We start from the raw sequence: 18464 nt of genomic DNA on the forward strand, positions 1-18464 counted from the left end.
TCTGTGTGGTGCTTCTCTTCCTTCTCTCGTATCCTGCCTTTGCTTGTTAAAAAAAACTAAACTTCCTTGGCCTGGAGGCGAGGTAGAGGAGGGGAGGAGCCTGGCTGCCTGGGAGGCAGTGAAGTTTTAACCTCTAGGGTGCTGGAAGCGCTCTCCCACTCCACTACCCATTGTAAAGCCTGTGTCCACTGATGTCCTTGAAAAATGAGATTTACTGGGTAAGACATAAATCTCATTCTCTAATCATTATGGTGGGAAAGCTCTGTGTGTAACAGTCATCTAAAAGGAATTATAATGCTCTTCCACTCTCTACCCACTCAGAGGGTAGAGAGTCGATGAGCCTGGGAGGCAAATTTGTCGAATGCATAAAAGTATTGGCGGAGGACCGAGTCGCCACCTTGCAAAGTTGCTCTGTTATTGCTAACAGCCCAAGACGCACCCACAGACCTTGTGGAATGAGCCCGGACTCACGCAAGAACCGGGAGGGAGGCACCCAAGTAAGCCTGATTGATAACAGACCTTAACCAACAGGCAATGGTCCACGTGGTAGCAGGCCAAGCCCTTCTTCTAAAATCCATAGAGGACAGAGTGCGATTTCCAAAGTGTTTTACTGTGACACATTTGGATGCGCAAAGCATGGACTACATCCAGGGAATGCTCCCCGGGAGAAGCAACATCCAACAGGAAAACCATTGACCAGGTAAGCCAGCAAAGGTCCACCGACCACAAGAGTTCAAAAAAGGGGCACCCTGAAGGGCCTAAAGAACCAGAGAAACCTGTGGAACGGAGGTTGGATTTGCAGGACCCCCTGCAAGATCCCGCTACAAAGACCACTGCCTGCGGAACAAAATGGAGAGAGCTGAGACCTGCACCTTTAAAGAAGACCGGCAGGGGCCAGCCTCCAAACCCTATTGTAGAAAAGACAATCTTAGACAACTGGTACGTCCTGGGATTAAAAGACAAGAGCGACACCAGGAAAAATAAGCCCACCAGATGCAATGATAAGCATCAGCCGAAGACGGCTTACAGGCCCTGAGCATACTTGATAAGACCTTTGAAGGTAGACCGATCGAAGGGGCTAATGATAGGGCCCGCATATTCGGAACTAGATCCTCCTGGGCCACTGCAGGGCCACCAGGATCAAAGTGCCCCCCTCTGCCTTCAACTAGCAAAGAAATTTGAGGAGCAAGATGGGGGGAAAGGCATACATCAGAGTCATCGGCCACAGGGCTGACAGGGCGTCTACCATGCATGCCCCTGGGTCTCGAGACTTGGACCCATGCAGGGTGACCTGGTGATTGTGGCATAAGGCCATCAATCCACCGCTGGTCAGCCCCAACGGTCTACCAACATCAGGAACGCCTCCGGATGGAGGGACCATTCGCCGGCGTCTGACGGCTGAGAAAGTCCACCCCCCAACAAGGCCGGAATCTTGCCCTCCACCCATGGGAAGACGCAGGAGGCCTCTGCCATGGCTACCCGACTCAGACTGCAACCCTAGTGGTTGATATAAGCCACCGTTTTCACGTTGTCCGAATAGACCTGCATAGGATGACATTGAAGTCAAGGCTCCACCTGGCAGAAAGCCATAAGGACTGCCCTTAGATCAAGGACATTGGTGGACAGCAGGGATTCCTGTGAACCACTCCCCAACCGCGAAGACTGGTATCCGTGGTGAGGAGAGTCCACCGGCGAATTCAAAATGGTCTCCCCTCCCAGATGTTCTGATCCAGAAGCCACCAGAGCAGGGAGATCCGTACTGCCAGTGACAAAACAATGCAGTGTGTATGTAGAATGAGTACGACCCCAACCACTGGTTGAGGATCTCTCGTTGGGAGAAGGAGAGAGTGAAATTGCATGCTATGTCGAAGGGCGACCCCATGAAGCCCAGGACTCTCGTGTAGGCATGGATTGACCCACCTGAGAGAGAGAGGATACGCCGAACACGGGACTGCAGAGCCCTGTGGCGCACCTTTGGCAATTATATTAACTGATGGACTGTGTCCAACAGGGCCCCCAGATGAACCATGGATTGGGTGAGAAGTTGGAAGACTGGGGCAATTGATGATCTAGCCGTGACGTTCCAGGACCTCCACCATCCTGATCAAGTGTGCCTAGAGAACCAGGGGCGACTGTGCCAGGTGTGTCTAGATACCGAAGTATCCGGATTGCAAAGTCTGCTGCCCATTACCACCATGACATTTGTAAACACCCTGGGTGCTATGGATAGGCCGAGACGTAACTGGTGGATGGGATATGCAGATACACCTCCTGGATGTCCAGGGATGCCAAGTAGTTCCCTGGTTGTAAGGCCAGAACAATGGACCTCAAGGTTTCCATCCAGAACTTTGTTGAGCCGCTTTAGGATTTAGGATGGGACGGAAAGACCCGTTGGGCTTCCGAACCAAGAATGCTGGCATTAAAACCTGTGCCACGCTGAGACCCAGGAATGGGAGCTAAGACCCCATACGACAGTAGCTTCTGGATGGCCTGCTCCAGAGCCCTGCACTTATCAAAGTCCCTGGGAGAACTTGTGGAAAAGAACCAGCATGGTGGACGACAGCGAAAGGTTATGGAGTAGCCTTGGGAGATCACATCCCTAACCTATCAGTCTATTGTGGATTCCAGGCAGACGCCTGAAACTATAGCAAGCGATCCCCCCAGGTGGAGCACAGACGCATCCTGCTGAGATTATCCTTCGGGCACTTGGTGGCCCAGGGACGTTTGCCCTTGGCCTTAGAGGACATTTGCCGGCTGGGGCTGAGTTCTTGTGAACCACTGTCCCCTACCCCTGCCCTGAACGCAGTACGGGGACGTGGAGTAGGAGTGGATGGCAGAAAAGATACTTTGGAAGCAGCCACCATGGCTACCATCCAATTTTAATCCAAATAATAGGGAACATGCAAAGGGGAGAGCCTTTAGGGTTTTCTTGGGATCGCTTCCATGAGTGGAGCCACAGAGACCACAGCACCAGCTGAGGCGGATGCACGGTAAGGAAGGGTGGTTGCATCTAATGTAGCCTCTCTTAGTGCAGCCTGATGCATGAGGTCAATAGCAGGCTACATGTCCTCTGCACTATCCCCCTTCCGCAACCATATTTGTGAGGTCGGTAGTCCACCCCACCATGGCCCTAGCCGCCCAGGCAGACACCAGGGTACGCCGCGCCACCGCCACGTAGGTTGTATAGATGAGCTTCAGAAAGTTCTCCAACTTCCGGTCAGCGGATTCCTTAAGGAATGCGGTTAGAATAGGGAGATTAGAGGAGCGCACCATCTTCGCGACATGTGCGTCCACTTTAGGGGCTGTCTCCCAGTGGACCCTCTCCTCCTGAAGGAGAGGGGAAAAGGAAGAAAAATGCTTAGGGAGCTCAAACTTCCTACTGGGAATCTTCCAGGCCTTCCTCTAAATCAGTAGGTTTAGGGAAAACTGCCCGTTCGATTAGGACGCTTAAAAGGACAGTCCCAAACACCGAGGGGGTTCAGCAGTGACTTGTAAATTTAAGACTTCTCTGACAGGTGTTACCAGGGTCCCTATATCAATGAATGCTGCACCCCTTTGGGGCGCCAGCACTGTCAGCATCATCATTGTCGTTGTCATCATCATCCTTGTCATCAACAAGGTGTCCTGCCACATCGTCACTGTCTGTACCAATGTCCTGATGGAGGAGGGGTCTGAGGGAAGGGGCCCCCCAATGCAAAATACAAAACTAGCACTGAGCTCCGCAAAGCACTATGGCAGAAATGACTAACCTGTGATCCTTGTAGGAAAGGTACAAGGAGGGACGTGCCCAAGTGGACCTGCAGTAAAGAGGTGGACCCTGGAATGGCTGAGTTCTCTCAATTTCCTCTATGCACTATGCAGCAGGCAGGAAGGGATCAGGGGAGGAGATCCACGTGGGTTTGTCCTACCTCAGGTCCCCGGGGGAGGGGTTGTATGAGGGGAGCCCACTCCCACTACTAGCAAATGGGCGCACAGGGATAATGACCTCCCGCTGTGCCGGCACAATGGCAGGGAACAGGCGTGCCAAACGGGACGGATGGTCGAACAGTCCAGCCGCTTGCTAGAGCAGCCCGGTGGTCCATCCCACTGGGCTGCTACAGCACTTCAAGAGTGTGCGGGGAGCGCGTTACCTCTGAATCGGTATCCCGGTGCCTGGTCAGGGCTATCGGTACCCCAAGTGCCCGGGGCCAGCCACGGTCACACACCCGTGAGTGGTGTGTGGCTGCCGGGCCCTGGTGATGGGGCGGCAGCACAGGGGTCTAAAATACCCGCAGCACTGCTGCCCTGTCCCTGACACCAATGGCAGTGTAAAAAGCAAAAAAAAAAAGTATTTTAATTAAGAAGTAAGGCTGCATAAGGCAGCCCCTCTCTAGTGTGTGTTGGCTCCTGCCAGCACATCCAAAACTGAAACTAGTTGGGCCTGGAGGCGGGGAGAGGAGGTGAGGAGCCTGGCTGACTGAGAGCAGCCAGAAGTTTAACCTTTCTGGTGCTGGAATGGTTCGTTCATCCACTCTCTACCCACTGTCATCCCTGTGGCCCCTGACATCTCCCGCAGAAGAAAATAATTGCCCTTCATATTTTCACCGTAACACACGGTTGCAATATTGTGCAAATCACATTATCATTCCATATTCATATTTTGTGACAGTATTGGCGGCAGCATCAGTTACCCTTTGTATTAGTACTGTGCCACTGTGCTGAGATATAATGTATCTTACACCAAATGGGTGTGATAGCTTTATTCATATGTGGAATCTAGTTCATATTGCTTGTACCGTATCCACATTCCTATTAGGAGCTGGTGCAGGGTTTGAATTCCTCCTCTCCCCCACTTGGCACTAGTACAAAGATCTGATGCAAATTCCCTTTACTACACTCACTGCAGTCTGGAGTCAAATATCACTTTCTGCAATGCTGAGAATCACTTCTAGACGAAACCGACGCGTGTTTCGCCAGGTAAGCTTTATCAAGGCTCCTCTCTAAAGTATAAGACCCTGATACCCCAATTCCTTACTAATGCTTTCCTGCTGTTATTCTGTATACCCTTCTCTATGATCATTAGCCTCCCCTCTGTATGCCCTCTCTATGATCCGTCTCTCCACTCTGTATCCCCTCTCTATGATCCTCAGACTCTCCGCTCTGTATCCCCTCTCTATGATCCTCAGTCTCTCCGCTCTGTATCTCCTCTCTATGATCCTCAGTCTCTCCTCTTTGTATCCTCTTTCTATGATCCTCAGTCTCTCTGCTCTGTGTGAATTCTGGGCTTCTGCACAGCTCTCACATGCTCCAAGGCAGAGAGAGTGGTGTGGGGACAGGGCCAGGGTGATCAGCTGTGTGTGTCCGATGTCACACAGGCTTATCAAAAACTACAACCCCCCCCCAACAATACAAATAACTCATACTCACCTGCCCAGGGTCTGGAGATTGCTGCGCTGTGACCCCTGGTGCAGTAAAGTGATGCTGCAAAGCAGCAGGTCACCTTACAGCATCGGGGGTTACAGGAGAAGGAAGCCATGAAGACAGACAAAGCTGCAGAAGCCGATCCCTGGGGGTTGGGGAATATACCAGCAGTGTGGGGGTCGCGGCGCATGGAGGGGCCACAGTGACATGCAGACCGAGGGGAGTAACATTTAACAAGCTTACACATTGACCAGCTAGTACTATGGGACAGGAACCCACATAAGCCAGTGACACTGTGCAGCCAGTCACTTCTCTCACACACTATACACGTGGCAGCACAGTAGCTGTGGGGTACACTAGCAGCAGGTCCTAGTCACTGGTTACCTCTACTCCAGTGGGAGTATAATAGGGGCTGATGGTTCCTGATGTATGAGATACACCAGAAAGTGTGGGGAGGAGACTGGTCAGATCTCTGGGCTGGTAACACACACAGTGACATAATGTGAGGGGGAGAGCAGGAGTATAATAGGGGCTGATGGCTCCTGACTCCCCCACTAGGCAGATACATTCCCCTCATTAGTTTGGTCTGACAGAGGAGGGTGTAGGATAAGAGAAAGCTGTATTGGTAGAACAATGAAAATATGTAATAACTGATTATTCCTAACCTGTGCTGATATCTGTAAGGATTTCCTCTTTACACTGCAGATTATATATATATATATATATATATATATATATATATATATATATATATATATATAAAAATAATGTTGCTGTTGTTGTATTTCTGTACCTTTTTCCTCATCTTTCACATAAGTATCTTCTTCTCTCTTTATTTCTTCTACCTTAAGATTAGACAAATCTTTACACTGGACCTAAAAAATACCACATTAGTAATGTCTGATGTTATGGAGATTACACAGTAGAATATCAGTGTATAAGACACACGCACACACACTTGCTACAAGTCTTATAGTGACAGTCACTTTGACATTTTGAGGAGACCCTTATTCCCACCTACCTGATCCTCCTGTGGGGTCCTGTGAGTCTCCTCTGTATACTGCTGGGAATACAGAGGACGGGGACATCTCTCTGGGGTATCTCTGTTACTGGGCCCATCTGTAGGAGACACACAGTGACTGAGGACATGGTATATATGTGATTATCCTGGGAATACAGAGGACGGGGACATCTTTCTGGGGTATCTCTGTTACTGGGCCCATCTGTAGGAGACACACAGTGACTGAGGACATGGTATATATGTGATTATCCTGGGAATACAGAGGACGGGGACATCTCTCTGGGGTATCTCTGTTACTGGGCCCATCTGTAGGAGACACACAGTGACTGAGGACATAGTATATATGTGATTATCCTGGGAATACAGAGGACGGGGACATCTCTCTGGGGTATCTCTGTTACTGGGGCCATCTGTAGGAGATACACAGTGACTGAGGACATTATATATATGTGATTATCCTGGGAATACAGAGGACGGGGACATCTCTCTGGGGTATCTCTATTACTGGGCCCATCTGTAGGAGACATGCAGTGACTGAGGACATGGTATATATGTGACTATCCTGGGAATACAGAGGACGGGGACATCTCTCTGGGGTATCTCTGTTACTGGCCGCATCTGTAGGAGACACGCAGTGACTGAGGACATGGTATATATGTGATTATCCTGGGAATACAGAGGGCGGGGACATCTCTCTGGGGTATATCTGTTACTGGGCCCATCTGTAGGAGACACGCAGTGACTGAGGACATGGTATATATGTGATTATCCTGGGAATACAGAGGACGGGGACATCTCTCTGGGGTATCTCTGTTACTGGGCCCATCTGTAGGAGACACACAGTGACTGAGTACATGGTATATATGTGATTATCCTGGGAATACAGAGGACGGGGACATCTCTCTGGGGTATCTCTGTTACTGGGCCCATCTGTAGGAGACACACAGTGACTGAGTACATGGTATATATGTGATTATCCTGGGAATACAGAGGACGGGGACATCTCTCTGGGGTATCTCTGTTACTGGTTCTATCTATAGGAGACACACAGTGACTGAGGACATGGTATATATGTGATTATCCTGGGAATACAGAGGACGGGGACATCTCTCTGGGGTATCTCTGTTACTGGGCCCATCTGTAGGAGACACACAGTGACTGAGGACATGGTATATATGTGATTATCCTGGGAATACAGAGGACGGGGACATCTCTCTGGGGTATCTCTTACTGGGCCCATCTGTAGGAGACACGCAGTGACTGAGGACATGGTATATATGTAATTATCCTGGGAATACAGAGGACGGGGACATCTCTCTGGGGTATCTCTGTTACTGGTCCCATCTATAGGAGACACACAGTGACTGTGGACATGGTATATATGTAATTATCCTGGGAATACAGAGGACGGGGACATCTCTCTGGGGTATCTCTGTTACTGGGCCCATCTGTAGGAGACACACAGTGACTGAGTACATTGTATATATGTGATTATCCTGGGAATACAGAGGACGGGGACATCTCTCTGGGGGATCTCTGTTACTGGCCCCATCTGTAGGTGACACACAGTGACTGAGGACATGGTATATATGTATTTATCCTGGGAATACAGAGGACGGGGACATCTCTCTGGGGTATCTCTGTTACTGGCCCCATCTGTAGGAGACATACAGTGAGTGACTACATTGTACATGTGTAATTAGCAGCTGATGTGTGTATATAGGGGGCCCCCATACCTGCTCTACCATATACAATAAAAAGATATCTCTTTTTACCCAGTGATGTGAGGGGCCGGTGATTCTCCATCATCACGTCCTTGTACAGACCCTTGTGTTCCTCTATATACTCCCCCTCCTCCATGGAGAGACATACAGTAACATCCTGACACCTTATTGGAACCTGACAAATACAACAATACAATCATCACCCAGAAACATCCCCCAGTGTTACTGTATAATGCCCCATTCCCAGCAGTCACATCCCCCTGTGTTACTGTATAATGCCCCATTCCCAGCAGTCACCTCTCCAGTCAGCAGCTGGATGATCTTGTTGGTGAGTTCCAGGATCTTCTGCTCATTGTCTCTCCCATGTATCAGTGAGTGAGGTGGGGGCACTTTGATGGAGCTCTGGGTCATTTTCGGTCCTTCTGACACACAGTGATGGCTACTGGGTGTCTCGTGATCACCAGATGTCTTCTTCACTACTGTGTAACCCTGTGTATTGGAAAATATACTATCACTGCACACACTCCAAGTCATGACCCTTTATTATTACTGGAAGTGATGTCACAGTGACACTCCCAGATCCCCTCACCTACCCAGTCACGTCCCTGTATTATTACTATAGATATAAGTGATGTCACTGTGACACTCCCAGATCCCCTGACCTCCCCAGTCACGTCCCTGTATTATTACTATAGATATAAGTGATGTCACAGTGACACTCCCAGATCCCCTCACCTCCCCAGTCACGTCCCTGTATTATTACTATAGATATAAGTGATGTCACAGTGACGCTCCCAGATCCCCTCACCTCCCCAGTCACGTCCCTGTATTATTACTATATATATAAGTGATGTCACTGTGACACTCCCAGACCCCCTCACCTCCCCAGTCACGTCCCTGTATTATTACTATAGGTATATGTGATGTGACACTCCCAGATCCCCTCACCTCCCCAGTCACCTCCCTGTATTATTACTATAGATATAAGTGATGTCACAGTGACGCTCCCAGATCCCCTCACCTCCCCAGTCACGTCCCTGTATTATTACTATAGATATAAGTGATGTCACAGTGACGCTCCCAGATCCCCTCACCTCCCCAGTCACGTCCCTGTATTATTGCTATAGATATAAGTGATGTCACAGTGACGCTCCCAGATCCCCTCACCTCCCCAGTCACGTCCCTGTATTATTACTATAGATATAAGTGATGTCACAGTGACACTCCCAGATCTCCTCACCTCCCCAGTCACGACCCCGTATTATTACTATAGATATAAGTAATGTCACAGTGACGCTACCAGATCCCCTCACCTCCCCAGTCACGACCCTGTATTATTACTATAGATATATGTGATGTCACAGTGACACTTCCAGATCTCCTCACCTCCCCAGTTAGCAGGTAGATGATCTCCAGGGTGAGATTTAGAATCCTCTCAGTCATGTGACTCTGGTCCTTGTCCATCCTCGGGGAATCAGTGACGTGTTTCATCCTCACGTGATGTCTAGTAAACACTCTGTTTCCTCTCTGCTCCGTTGTCTAGGTGTAAATATAATTACAATAAACACCACACAGTACACATGTAACATATTAGGTAAAGGTAAAAAAAATCCAAACAGAGGCCAACAGAAGCCTCTTATGTTTCCGCACATATAGATTATATATCTATATATATATAGTATAAGTGCTACAGGAAATAATAGCGTTACACGTCGATTGTAGTGAATGGTTGTCTCAAAAGAAATATAATAGGACACCTATAACTGGACACCACAGGCCACTCCTCCTGTATGATAGGACATCGCAGGCTGCTCACCCTTTATAAAAAGGACAACACAACCAGCTCCCACCCCCATATAACAGGACGCCGCATGCCGCTCCTCCGTAGAACAGGCCGCTCCCCTCGTATATCAGGACGCCGCAGGCGGCTCTCCCCGTATAAAAAGAATGCCGCAGGCCGCTCCCCCCGTATACCAGGACGCCGCAGGCCGCTCCCCCCGTATAACAGGACGCCGCAGGCCGCTCCCCCCGTATAACAGGACGCCGCAGGCCGCACCTGCTGTATAACAGGACACCTCAGGCCGCATCTCCTGTATAGCAGGACACCTCAGGCCGCACCCCCTGTATAACAGGACACCACAAGCCGCTCCCCCTGTATAACAGGACACCACAAGCCGCTCCCCCTGTGTAACAGGACACCTCAGGCCACTTCTGTATAACAGGACACCTCAGGCCTCTTCTCCTGTATAACAGAACACCTCAGGCTGCTTCTCCTGTATAGCAGGACACCTCAGGCTGCTTCTCCTGTATAGCAGGACACCTCAGGCCGCTCCCCCTGTATAACAGGACACCACAAGCCGCTCCCCCTGTATAACAGGGCACCACAGCCTGCACCACCTGTATAATAACACCAGGGCAGCACAATACCATCACCTGCTGCCAGAAACAGCAATGTCGTCTCTCGGTCCCCCGTAACTTAATGACCGTGGCTGCTGGAAGTGAGAGGCCTCAGGTAAGATCAGCACGCAGGGCTGCCCCAGCAGGGATCCTACATGCTGCCGCCGCTGAACACTGGGATTGGTCTTCGGGAAAATGGCCGCCGCTCCCTCACACAATGAACAATTGTTATGGCACTAGAATATACAACATGGAATCCATCCGTTACCGGGGACCTCACATCACATAACTCTCTATATGCATTCTCCCAGGGGCATTTACCGCTTCCGGCAGTGATGTTCCAGTGTCCTCATGCAGCGGCGGCCATTTTGTTGTGGTTTGTACCCAGCTCCCAGACTCCCCCGCGGCTGTAGCCAAAGTGTATTTCCTGTGTGGGCAGAGTGGGAGGAGCTGTGTTACCAGGGAAACGTCCCTTCCTGGTGTGCATGGCAGGCAGGAGGGAGAGTGCTGCAGCTGGCACCAGGTGACCCCAGGTATTATACTGCTAGTAACAGCATAGTAGTGATTGCTGGGTGTGAGCCATAAGGGCACTTACAGGGGAGCTGCTGTTCTACTCACACAGGCTGCAGTATAATACCAGGTGTGTGCTATCACTGGGACCAGGGAGAAGCAGCCGAGTCCTCCCAGCCCTAGCTGTGGTGCTGCATGGCAGAGACTGGTGTGCATGCTGGGACTTGTAGTTCTTGTACACTGGTGTGCATGCTGGGACTTGTAGTTCTTGTACACTGGTGTGTATGCTGGGACTTGTAGTTCCTGTAATAGATTAATTATGAGCAGGGCTATTTTTGTGCAGGCTCCAGCAGGAACTGAGGCCCTTATTCTAGTTCACTCTTTCTGACAAAATATTTCTTAGATGGACAAAACCATGTGCACTGCAGGTGAGGCAGGTGTAAAACCCCACCCAATTCGAATTATCTCTGCACAAGTAACACCTGCCCCACCTGCAGTGCACATGGTTTTGTCCATCTAAGAAATATTTTGTCAGAAAGAGTGAACTAGAATAAGGGCCTCAGTTCCTGCTGGAGCCTGCACAAAAATAGCCCTGATTATGAGTAAGCATTTCGTGGACTCCTTTATTTAGGCTGCTACATTGTGGACCTTATTCTGATTGACTCGCAAGACTGCAAATTTTGCAGCCTTGCGAGTCCATCACACGCTGCCCGCAGTGCCAGCCGCATCCCCCCTCACAGGCACAACTGCAAGTGAATAATTTGCATAATCGGCCATTCTCAGGCGGGGAGACGTCATTCGTTGGCCGGTGACCATCGAACGTTTTCTCGAGCGCTGGCAGTTCAGAGACCTATATATGGTGACTAAACTGTGCGAGGACAGAGGGGGCAGCTGACATCTGGTGCTCTGAGCTGCCCGCCCCCAGCACTCGCGTCACGGCCTCATTGGGAACACCCATGAAACGCTGGGTGTTCCCATATGGTAATGGTGCTGCCCGGCGCCCACTACCCTTCTCCGCCCCCCGCTCACCATCTAGGCTGCGTGCACCCGGTGAACAGAATGTACCGAGGACCGAATGGATCTAAATAAGGTTCTGTGACACGCTGCACTATCTATCTCTCTGTATGTGCCGCACTGGCTGGGTCTGACGCTCCCCAGCTGCAGTGCTATGTGGAGGGAGAAGCCTCTCAGTATGTGTAAAAGGTAACAATGCAGTTACTAGGGGCCTTATTTTAGTTCACTCTTTCTGAAAAAATCCTTCTTAGATGGACAAAACCATGTGCACTGCAGGTGGGGCAGCTGTAACTTGTGCAGATAGAATTAGAATCATGTTGGACGTGTCCTGCCTCAGCAGTGGCTGTTTGGTGGCATATCCCATGAGACAGGTGAATGTTTCGTAACACCTGTGGCAGACCATGATGCCAGCACCCTGATGTCCACCATCCAGACGCTTATTGAACCGGGTACCACCATATACTCTGACTGTTGGCGCACGTACAACACTCAACAACTGGAGCAGGCGGGGTACCATCATGCGCGCGTCAACCACCGCTACAATTTCATGGACCCAGACACTGGGGTTCATACCCAAAACATTGAAAGGCTCTGGGGGTCATGCAAGTGGAGGAACAAGAGACAGAGGGGCACTGCGCGTCAATACCTCGACTCCTACCTGCAGGAGTTTATGATGGAGATTCTCTAAGCTAAAAATGCGGTAAAAACCCCGTTATCGGGGGTTTTACCGCATTTTGGGATGCTGTAAGCATCCCCCGCCGGGTTACCGCAGCGGGGGGTATCGCCAGAAAAATCTGGCGATGCCCCATAGAAGCCAATGGGCTTCTATCGCAACCCTCCGCCGCCCTGCGCCGACCCCTTCCCGCCGCCCCGCATCGCCCCCTCACCTGTGTCCGGGCAGCACAGTGCAGTGCTGCCCGGACCTGTGACCTCCTCCCTGCACTGATCCTCTTCCGGGTGCAGGGAGGAGGAGAGCCCGGCTCAGTAGCAGCAGCACCGGGTGTGGGAGGGGAGAGCCGCCGGGACCTGCTGGGACCCGGCGACTCTCACCGCAAAGGACAGCTCTTAACGCAAGAGCTGTCCTTTGCCTTAGTTATCGTATATGTTACAGCATATGCGATAATTAAATATGCGAAGGGGGGCGGAGATTCTTAGAGAATCTCCCCCTATATGGCTCAACAAGAAAGCTTTCCTGCACATTTTACATGCACTAACTCTGGTCCCAACGGCCGACAAATCATCCGACACAAATGCAGACGCAGCTGCGTCAACATCAGCTGCATCTGAAGGGAATGCAGAAAGTGAAGAATGACTGTTTTTATACTTTCTTGTACTTGTTATTTGATATTATAGAACATTGTTCGTTGTTTTTCTTCTTCTTTATTCACTAAAATCCAGTTACCTGTTAACACATGTCGTCATTACTGTCTCAGATGTATGATATGCCAGGTGTGAATGTTTTCTTCAAACACCCCCACTATCCACGGCAGCCCGAAGCGTGGCGAGCGGACACGTTACGCATCCTCCCAACCTGTTCATGCCCCACTATCCACATCGGGAGGGAGTTGATTTTATAAAGTGTAACGAGCCACCGAGCCCGAAGCGTGGCGAGTGGACACGGAATACATGTCAAGTAATCAGTGTCCCCTCAGGGGGCTCGCGCTCGCCACGTTTCGGGCTCGGTGGCTTGCTACGCTCGCCACACTTTATAAAATCAACTCCACGCCAACGTGGATAGTGGGGGTATGAACAGGTCGGGAGGACACGTAACGCGTGCGCTCGCCATGCTTTGGCCTGCCATGGATAATGGGGGTTTGAAAAGGAGGCATTTGCCAGTATGTAACATGGAGCACTGGCAAATGTGTCCTTTATTGTGCATGAGATGCACTTGCATCCGCACCCCCCCCCCCTTTGCGCACGAGACGCACGTGCTACCGAACCCATAAACCCGTCTCCCTGAAGCGGACACGTACCCTGCTGCAAGAATTACTGAGACGCACAAGCATCTGAGACGCTTGCATGATTGCCTCTCAGCCGGCGTCTGCCAGCACAGGGGATATGGCGGTCAATGGCGCTGTGTGAGAGGCGCTCTCTAGGCTTGCCAGGGACAGAGCTGCAGCTAGCGGGGACAGTACGGTGACTACACTGCCTAGGGCTGACGCGGGAACACTACGCTAACTCTGCAGGGCTGCCATGGAGACACTACGCTGACTACGCTAGGCAGCCGTTGGGCTATGCTAACAACGTAGCTTAGGCTGCCGCCGCGAAACTACACAAGTACCAAAAAAAATGATTACACCCAACAGACATTAAAATCTGTCAGTATCTGTTTACCTCAGGATTCGTTTAAGTTTAATTTTATGTGATTGTATTGTGGATATCCTATGTATTTTATGTATTGTATTAAATGAGTGCATTGTGAAAACGTACTTCACTATTATTTGCTCTCATTTTTATGTCGGAGAGATCTGGGTGGATTCAAGATTCCAAGCGTTGATAAGTTGTATTCCTCTTTTTATTTGTATACGGTGTTGGTGAAGGTTTGTAAGGGACCTTTTTGGAATTATAACTTTGTGGCTGCTGGGTGCGCTACAGACCAGTCTATAAACCTTTTGCAGTCTAGACATTAAAATATTACAACACACTGAGGGCAAGAAGAACTTATAAATATATATATATAGTGCCATTTATATTTCACAGTCTGAAGCTCCAGCTATAGTGGATAATGCATATATATGAAATGCTGCCTTCCTATGGATCCTGTGAGCTATTGATACTGAGTAAGTGTGAGAGCCTAGCGTCCTCAGGTCCCAATGGAAAAGGGCTTGTGATGAAACGCGTTAAGGTCTCCTTCCCTGATCATTTCCCTTTCACGGACATCCATCTGTATGTTCCTCTATCTCAGGACGCTGCTGCACAGACACCTCCGTTCATACCAACGAGCGCAGCATTCATCCATTAATGTCTATTGGATGATTCATGTTATATTTTTTTTTTACTATTCATGAGTACTATTATGCATTAGTTCATATAGAAATAAATGAATTTCTTATTCGAATTTGGTTTATATATCTATATAAGTTTTTTTTTCAAAAATAGTTTATTGACAGAAAAAATTCACACATCAACAGAACTCACACCGTGTAGAGCATATATTCCAGTCACGTGAAAACAAATGGATATTGTTTGAGAATTAATTAACATAATACAAACTGAAAGAGCTTCACAAAGGAACCTCCTAGAATTCGTGAACATAAAAATGAGTTAAGACATACGCAGAGGTTATTTAGAAGGGTTGGCCTGTAGCTATCACGATTGCATTATACCATGTTGTGAGGCTGAAACTTTGTCTCAGGAGTGTTGTCAAATAAGTTTTTTGTTCGCTTCTCTTTTTGCAGGGAGACTTCAGACCAGTCCATAGTGAATAACAAGTAGGATAAACTTATACAAAGAAAACCGACCGGGTGCAGATATTATAGAAGTCACCTTAAGAATGTACCAATTATAATGATTAAGTGGAACTAGTAGTAGGATAGTCAGGGGAATAGTAGCGTAATCGATACCGGTTTGGGGGATATCCATTGGGATAATATGGTATTTTTGGCTGCTGCAGCTAGTTTATTGAGTAGTGTCAGGTTACCAATGGACAGACCTTGCCTTGAGTCAGCAGGGATTATACCCCAGAAGGCCCACGTGTTGCTAATGGTGAATGATAGATGTAGGTCATGGATTATATCACTTTGAAGGTCGGACCATAAGGAACCCACCAGAGGACAGGACCATAAACAGTGTGTAGTGAATGCTGAGGTGTGTGCTTTGCCCAACACACACTTAAGCTTGGGCGTGAAATACGCCCTGTGCAGATTTTTTTGGTTCATCGCTACGTAAAAGTCCGAGAGGGTTCTCCGGAGAAGTGAGTGATAGTTACAGTCATGCAATAGGGACGGGTGTCTTGGTATCTGTATACCTAAATATGTTAGACGGTTGTTTTGGGGCCATCGAAATGGGAAGGAGTCCTTCCACCCACGTTGTCCTTCAGGAATGAAGGCTAGTGCCTCTGTTTTGAGGTAGTTAATTTTGAATCCCGAAATCATCTTGAATTTGGACAGTATGGTGAGGACCTTTGGGATCGCTGTTTTAGGATTGGAGAAATAGAGGAGAATGTCATCGGCAAATGCCGAAAACTCAACTCCACTTCCCCAACCCTTATCCCTTCCCAATGGTGTTCTTTGAGAAAGCCTGATGTTGGTATCTCAGCGTCTACATGTCACACTGTGGTAGATATGCAGAGCTGTAGTGTGGCTGATAAAGGGGGGGGGGTGCCAAGTGTAGATAGTTCAGTGGTGCTCCTTGCTGTGAAAGGTGGGCAAGATCGGAGGCCCCTCCAGTGGTGTCCTTAGGCTTGGGCTGGAAAATGGGGGGGATGTACAACCTGCCGCACTGGGGAGGGGAGATGTGAACCAGGCAGTGGCCAGCGCGGTACCTGGATGGCAGTAAGTTCTGTAATGTGCCTCTCAGGGTGGTCGCAGTTGGGAGGGGGTAAACGCACATTCCGGTGGGGAGTGGTGCGGGGGCTGACCATGGTGGTAAAAGGAGATCTTACCGCCAGTATCCCTGACCCCACAGGGTACGTCCGCTCAGTTCGGAGGGGTGAAGATGGTCCCACAGTGGTTTTAACTGCTGTGGGTTGGGGAGCCCTCTTATAAAATGCGGCCTCTATAGGCACACGCACCGGAGAAGTTTTCTTTTAAACTTCAATGGAGCAAGCAGGCAGCGTCCTAAAGTGTGGAAGCTGTATTCAGTGGGCTGCATAAATGGGGCTTCAGTATGGTGTATGCCCACTGTGATTCATTTTTTAGTCTTTGCAGAATCCAGTGGCAGAAGGGATCCCTTCAAGGAGCAGAGGGGTAAAGCTTCTAGGCAATGACCCAAGATGGCGGCCTCCCATTCTGTGAGTGTCCCTGCCCTGTCAGCAGGTCAGCTACTGTGTGGTGGTGGGGCTGGGGTGGCCTGTAAAGGGCTGGCAACAAGCCTGGGCAGCTCAAAGATACCTGGTAGTGGTGTTCGGCGTCCCCCAGGCCGGAGTTCGAGCTCCGTGCTGATGAATCCAGGCATCTCAGGTTCAGGCCACTAATTTAGGCCGCGGCTTCACCTCCTCGACTAGGCCCCGATATAAAACTGGCTGTGCTGACCCAAAAAGGCACCCAGCTGTTCACCGGAGGTCGGAGTGTCCAGTAAAGGGCACAAGAGCTGCTTGGTGGCAGGAGCTGCTCTTAGAAGTGACCTGCTGCTCCAGTTCCAAGCCACACCCCGGTTTATATATATTTAAAAATATATATTTCTGATTACTAGATGGCAGGCATATCCAAACTATGGCCCACCAGCTCTTGTTAAAACTACAAGTTCCATCATGCCTTGCCACAGTTTTGCTATTAGGGAATGCTAAAACTATGGTAATGCATGCTGGGATGTGTAGTGGAGGGCCACAGTTTGGACATGCCTGGTATATGGTCTTTGGTGACCCATGCACTAGCGCAGCCCATTTTCCTCTTTTCCAATTCATACCTGATCACACGGCCAGGAATTCGCACGGCCAGCGCTCAGATAAGCCGCCTCCCCGTTACAGTGAAATCCCGCCTTGTGAATGAATGTGCTGGATGTGTGAGGGGATGTGTACTGCTACAAATCTATTCTCAGCCGTGCGACTATGTCCACACCCATCATAACAGGGTCACCATGTAATGATTGTTACACTGGGCACCAGGCACCGCGTAGCCCTGGACTTACCATGGGGAGAGGCAGATCCAGCCTGACGCTGATGTCACACCCAGACACGCCCAGCAGTTACCTAGACACGCCCAGCGGCTACCTAGACACGCCCAGCGGTTACCCAGACACGCCCAGCAGTTACTCAGACGGCCGGTTTCCACCCCCAGACGCCTCCGTCCTGTCAGTCACTGGGCGGTATTCAATGTGAATACCGGCGACGTGCAGTGAATCCTGTTTAGGATTCGCTGCACATTCACCACGTTCCGGAGCCTCGCCGGCTCCGGTATTCAACGAGTCAGGGGCTTGCTGCCCCTGACCGGCGAATATGAGCTCCTGCGGCGAACGCCGCAGGGAGCCAGAGGACGGTGGCAGGCAGAGAGATGGAAGTCTCCCTGCCTGCCCCAGAGCGTATGTGGGGGGGAGCTCCCCGGGTGCCAGGCAGCACAGGCTGCCCCCCGGGGGTGCCAGCAGGGGACCGGGTATATTCAATACACCCGATCGTGCATATGTAACGATCGGGTGCAGTGAATATATGAATATCTAATGAGCGGCTCGGCTCCGGCGCCCCCTGCTGGCTGCTGTGTAAAAAAATAAAATAAAAAAAAAATATATTTTTTAAAAATTAAATA

General features: G+C 49.9%; 1 protein-coding gene across 6 annotated transcripts in view; it reads right to left on the reverse strand.

Moving 5' to 3' along the window:
• The window catches only part of LOC146010146 (uncharacterized), an 85168-nt gene extending 74138 nt beyond the window's left edge, over positions 1-11030 (reverse strand). For 3 of the 6 annotated variants that reach the window (XM_083151097.1, XM_083151099.1, XM_083151093.1), the window contains exons 1-4: positions 10579-10838; positions 9532-9684; positions 8443-8634; positions 8197-8320 (exon numbers count right to left, since the gene is read on the reverse strand). In XM_083151097.1, coding sequence (XP_083007223.1) covers positions 8197-8320; positions 8443-8634; positions 9532-9636 — 421 coding nt within the window. In that variant the 5' untranslated portion in view covers positions 9637-9684; positions 10579-10838. Of the gene's footprint in view, positions 1-8196; positions 8321-8442; positions 8635-9531; positions 9685-10578; positions 10839-10863 lie in introns of those variants that run through there. The other 3 variants (XM_083151094.1, XM_083151095.1, XM_083151098.1) reach the window with 3 other exon arrangements.
• Between the last annotated feature and the right edge of the window lie 7434 nt (positions 11031-18464).

Source organism: Crinia signifera, chromosome 6, assembly GCF_055691185.1.
Source record: "Crinia signifera chromosome 6, ASM5569118v1, whole genome shotgun sequence".
Taxonomy (NCBI): Eukaryota; Metazoa; Chordata; class Amphibia; order Anura; family Myobatrachidae; genus Crinia; species Crinia signifera.